General features: G+C 34.4%; 1 protein-coding gene across 1 annotated transcript in view; it reads right to left on the bottom strand.

Moving 5' to 3' along the window:
* Positions 1 to 753: 753 nt before the first annotated feature.
* LOC102842862 (olfactory receptor 14C36-like) overlaps positions 754 to 6,291 on the bottom strand; it is a 9,887-nt gene continuing 4,349 nt past the window's right edge. The window contains exon 2 of the mRNA XM_006877957.1: positions 754 to 1,732. Coding sequence (XP_006878019.1) covers positions 754 to 1,732 — 979 coding nt within the window. The remainder of the gene's footprint in view (positions 1,733 to 6,291) is intronic.

Raw genomic sequence — 6,291 nt, 5'->3', positions numbered from 1 at the left:
TATATATTTAGAAATATTTTAAGAACAAGGTTAAGGATTCCTGGTGGTACAAATAGTTAAGCACTTGGCTTTTAACTACAAATTTGGAAGTTTGAACCCACCAAGTAGCTCCACAGGAAAAACTTGGTGATCTGCTTCCATAAATATTGCAGGAAAAAAACTACATTATAGGGTAATTTTACATTTTCACAAGAAGTCTATAGGAGTAAAAATTGATTCAATGGAACTTAACTGCAACAAAGCCTGATTGTATGCCTTACTGTACTAAGCAATTAGACAAATGTAATACAGTTTAGTATAGCACTCTGTTGTTATTATGTGCCATCTAATCAATTCTGACTTATAGTCACCCTATAGGACAAAGGTGATTTGCTCCAAAGATTTTTCAAGGTTGAGACCTTTGCAGGATAAGACTGCCAGGTTTTTCTCCTGTTGAGTGGCTGCTAGGATGGAAGTACATACTTTTTGACTAATACTCTATATTGACAATACAGGATACATGAAAATAAATGTTTAGCAAAAGATAAAAGCTTTATCAGTGAATCTATAAGAATCAGGGCATATACAATTTTGGCAGGAAAACCAAAATAAATTGTGCATGTATGATTTCTTTCCTAACACATAATATGATAATTATCAATTAGATATGAAGTCAGGTCTCCCAAAGTTAGATATAGAAAAAAGCATTAATTTTGAAGCATTTTAAACTGACAAAAAGTGGAATTATATATCTTGATACAAATATCTTATAGTTTACTTGAATTGAGTGACTGTTCTCATAATTCTCCTTATTGCCTCTTTCATCTGCTTGTTTCTAAGACTATAGATAATAGGATTCAAGAAAGGCGGAACTATGGAATAGAACACAGACATGATCATGTCCTGGATTGGAAATGAGTTCGAGGTTGGCTTCAGATATACAGTAACACCAGAGCTGAGAAAGACTGTAACGATGAGGATGTGAGGGATGCAGGTAGAAAAGGCCTTTCCTCGTTCTCCTCTGGTTGGTAACTTGAGAACAGTAGAAAATATGTGAATATAAGTTTTGGTGATGAAGGCAAAGCAGCCACCACCTATCATTATTGCAGAGGCAAGAATTGTGATCTCATTGGTCAAGGTGTCAGAGCAGGAGAGCTTCAGCAGAGAGGGAATGTCACAGAAAAACTGATGGATCACATTGGACCGACAAAAGGATAAACGGAATGCGTTACCAGTGTGCACACCTGCATAGACCAGACCACTTACCACAGAGGCCAGTGTCATCTGGACACAGACACGAGGGTTCATGACCATATGGTAGTGGAGGGGCTGACAGATGGCCACATAGCGGTCATGGGCCATGATGGTGAGTAACAGAAATTCTGCAGAACCACATAAAAACACAAGGAAGATCTGAGCTGCACATCCAACTTTGGAGATCACTCTGTTGTTAAGTAGGAAGATAACACATGCCTTGGGTACAGTGACAGAAATGTAACATATGTCTAGGACAGATAGGTTTCGAAGAAAGAAATACATTGGAGTATGAAGATTCTGATCAGTGGTGATTACTGTGACTATGAGAAGGTTCCCCGTTAGAGTAGCCACGTACATCATTAGAAATAGCATGGTGTGCAAGACTCTGATCTCCCACACATCAGAAAATCCTGTAAGTAGGAATTCAGTCACTATGGTAGAGTTACACATTTTGGTATAATTTGTTAAGGAATTGGGTGACAATGGTAAATATTCCCTAAAAAAAATGAAGAATAAAAAATTAGGAAATAGATTGACCTAAGTACATTTATTGATGATCATTTTTCTTTTTTTTCATTCTTTGGAGGTAGAAATTCTTAGTATAGAATAGCTAAATATTGACTCATATACCTTTAGTCACCTTGACTTTGTAACTCCTTTCTAAATATCAACATAATATAAAATTTAAGTTTGTGTCCATATGGTATCTTTTTATGTTAATGATTTGTGATGCAATATGTTTAATGGAAGTCAAATATTTTCCTGACAAACTTATTAACACAGGTCATTTCTATATTTGTCATTCCAGAATAAATTTAGGACACCATTAGTTGGGGAGCCAACAGAATCTGGATTAAAATAGGAAGCTATAATTTTATGAAAATATTTCAAATTTTTATGAGTAATATTAAACTGTTTTATGCCTATAAGAGCAAAAATTCAATTTCCACCATAAATATTAACACCTTGGTGTTATTACTATTCACTTTGATAATTATGGTATCTAGGCTATGGAAAGATATCCGTTTACTAGATAGTCTCATAAAATATTTTATTTAATATATTCTGTGTCATTTACTTTATTCACATATTAGTCCATAAAATATAATCTCCAGTATAATTATGAAAAAAAGGAGATTATACTCATAATTTTAAATGAAATAGCAGGGCTACTGGAAACAAATGACTCTCTTAATGTATGTAGACATTGACTGGTAATGTACTCAGTCAAAATTCTCTACCAGAACTTTAGACACTGTCTTTCAATAGGACATTCTATGTTTCTATTTCAGGGTGACCATTTACCTGTTTCATTCATTCTGTCTATTGAAATACTGTAGGAGTCACAAAAGCCTAGTGTTTGGGCCACTGCTATAGATCCAGAGCTGGAGCGTCATTCCACTGAGTACTTGCTAACTCATTATTGAAACTATTTCTTTTGGTGGCAATTACTTAAAGGGAGATGTATTTATGATTGAAGTTTTTATGATTGGAATTTTTGCAACCAGAAATATTTGTGTACCACAAAAACATATTTCAGTATCTTAGGACTTAAAATACTAAGAAATAATAACCTAACCTGGAAATGTGATTGATTGATTGATTGTTGATGGAAGATAAGTGCCCTTATCTATAAAATCTTTTAATAATACTTACATTAATAATTTCACATTTGTAAAATATTTCAAATAGAAGAAAAACTAAAAATGATAGCTATGTTCAAGAAAAATGAATGTGATTTATCAGTCACTGAAAACAGTACTACATTTACAATTCTTATATCACTTATATTTTCTTCATTTTGTATCCATAGCACTACTTTAAACAAGTAAGCACAAAATAAACAGATGGAAAACACAGCACTGTACTTTATCTAATGAACTTTTTAAATAAAAATAATATAACAGTATAAAATCATCAGAACTGATTTGGTAAAGTTCGAAAAACTTACAGAATTTATTGATCTACAAATTGGCATGTGGATAAGATATATCTGGCACTGAAGAGTTCTTGATCGGTGACTGGAAAATTATATGATTCTCTCAACCCTCAAAATTTAAAAACAAAACAGTTCTTTGACTTTTCCTAAGATTTGAAGGACACATTCAAAGCCAAAATATAGAAAAATATATTTTGTTCATTGATATGTTTGTTAATATTCCTGCACATCCTCCTAATCTTATTTTAAATTTTCTCAATCTTTCAAAATACTTTGAGGTGAATTTTATTCAGACAATAGTAAAAGTCATTGTAGAAGCTCTTATCAACTAATCCTGGACATATACTTACAGAATCTTAAGATATACTATTAGAAAGTTCTTGAATTAAAATTTAAGTAAAAGGAATTGTGCACATAATTTGTTTTTAAAGCACGTAGGGGAAATGCAGCAGCTCTGTAGGATGTGCACTGGTCTTCACACCTCAAGGTCAGGCCACTAATCAGACACTCTGGGAGAAAGATGAGGCTTTCTGCTCCTGGGAAGTTTTACTTCGGAAACCATATACATGGTCGCTATGAATCAGAGCCCACTCAATGGCATTTCACAACAACAGTCACTTAGATACTTTGTATAAGCAGTATATAAATCTGAGTATTTGATAATGAAGAATACTTTTAAATTATTTGTTGAATATCAATAATGGACAAAAATCTTTATTTCTAGTGTTTTGCATTCTTTTAGGCAAGTCAGTTCCATATGGATTAATATTGTAGCCTTTATTTGAACTGTCAAACTACACACTGAATCTGTGGGCAGTATGCAGAACCATTCCTACACTAGCCTGTGTTTTTGGCATGGGCAAGGTCTGATGCTGTTATCCGCTCACTTTGAGTTTTCATGAATTTTTAATTCTATTGACATGACTAGGAATGAGTTTTTTAATGTAATGATAATAAAGAAGTCTATGGTGTGTGAACACCTTTCTTTTCCCAATTAATTGTTTAATCTTATTTACAGTGTCTCTCAATATGCCAGGGAGCAGTAGAAGAGAGAAGAGAAATTCATAATTCAAAGATGGACTGTAAGAAGCAAGACAGAAAAATATAAATGAATAGTAATAGATACTCACAAGTTCTCATTTCTCATGTTGGATAGGCAAACCTAGTATTTCTGGTAAGCATACAAAAATGATTTATATGCAGACAATGATGAGTGGGCATGATTATAGAAATGATTAAGATACTGATAGGAACCATTATTTTTATAGCAATAACCTTAATATTCAGTTACACCTAAAAACATGAGGTTGCTTATAACACCAGAAAATCCACTGGGAGCAGAGGACTTGGCATTCAACAATAGCCAGTGCCCATGGGTATATAATTGACTCAAAACGGGGAGTAAACAGTTCAGTATTATGAGTCCAATTTTTGTATATAGAGAAACATTAATATATTTGAATCTATTAAAAGAATGGTGGAGGTTGATTAAATTATATCTTCTCTAATATTTTGTGCATTCCAATTTTAAAGTCCTGTGAATTGTAGAGACCAGTGAGCAGAGAAGGAAATGTCAAGTGTCCCTCCTCAGCTAATTTGAGGACATGGTTTTTCCTGTAAACCTCACAATGAAAACATGATAAATGGAATAATTTTCAGTCAGATAAATGCCACAGGATTTAAGTAATGCACAAAATATCTCTTGTGAAACTACTTCACAGGTCAATATAAAACTATTGAATACTATTTATATAAAGATTAGTCACAAAGATCTGTCAACAGAAGCCTGTGAAATATGTGATCACAGATGTATTACTTTCTCACATGTGCTTCAGTTTCTTCATACTTTAATATGTTACTGAAGGTGCTCACCCTCATAGTCCTTGAGAGTGTGATTTAATAGAACATATATATTCAGTGGGATAAAGCACTGGACAGCAAGATTGGTTTGAACTTCAAGTTCGGTGGTTCTGATTCACCAGCTGCTCCTTGGAACCCTATACAGTGTTGCTATGAGTTGGAACTGACTCAATAGTAATTAACAACAACAGCAACACAAAACATTCAGATTATTACCTTTAACATTCCATATAGGGAAATGCTATAGTATCTTTTGTTTAATCAGGCAGAATCTGTTGGAAAAGTAGAAGTGTCTCCTTGGTTCTTAGAGGTGATATTTGCCTTTTCTGTTTTAAAAATGCTTACCAGTGCCATTTAACAGTGCAAGAGCAATATACTATGATTTCAAAAGTGCTGCTGACATACCTTAATCTGGGGTAAAGCATGATCAATTGAAACAATTTCAACACACACTGCTTGGAAATAAGTATATCTGTATCACAGGGAACAATATTTTTGCTGCTGTTGTTAGAGGCTGTCAAGTTTGTTCTAACACGTACTGGCATTATACAAAATAGAATGAAACACACCAGGTCCTGAATCATCCTCATAATCATAGTCAAGCTTGAGCTGTTTGCTGCTGCCATTGCAGCAATTCACTTCCTGGGGCTCTTCCTCTTGGTCACTGACCATCCACTTTATGTAGCATGATGTCCTCATCCTGGGATTTATTCCTCCTGATAATATGTCTGAAGATTGAGAGGCAAAGTCTCACCATACTGGCCTTTAAGGAGCATACAGACTTTACTTCCTTCAACACAGATTTGACTGTTGTTCTATCAGTCCAAGATTGCAGCACTGATAGCATAGTGGTTACGAATCAGGCTATGAACCTTAAGGTCAGCAGTTCGAAACTACCAGTGGCTCCGTGGGAGAAAGATTCGGCTTTCTGCTCTCATAAAGTTTTACAGCCTCTGAAACTCTTGTAGGGGTCGTTATGGGTCAGAACTGATTCGACAGCACTTAACAACAACAACAAACAACCCTATAACCTAAATGTGTCAGTTTTCTTATGTGGCCTTCCTTATTCATGATATAATTTTAACAAGAATATAAAGCTTTTAAGGAGCTCTGATAGTGGTTATGAGTTGGCCTTCTAATCTTAAGGTCAGCAGTTAGAAACTATCAGCCAATTCACAGGTAAAATGTGAGGCTTTCTGCTCCTGTAAAGATTTATGGCCTCAGGAATCCCATGCAGGGTTGCTATGAGTAAGAAC

Source organism: Chrysochloris asiatica, unplaced genomic scaffold, assembly GCF_000296735.1.
Source record: "Chrysochloris asiatica unplaced genomic scaffold, ChrAsi1.0 scaffold00713, whole genome shotgun sequence".
Taxonomy (NCBI): Eukaryota; Metazoa; Chordata; class Mammalia; order Afrosoricida; family Chrysochloridae; genus Chrysochloris; species Chrysochloris asiatica.
Note: the sequence above shows the minus strand (reverse complement) of the source record. Positions and strands in the feature narration are given on the sequence as shown.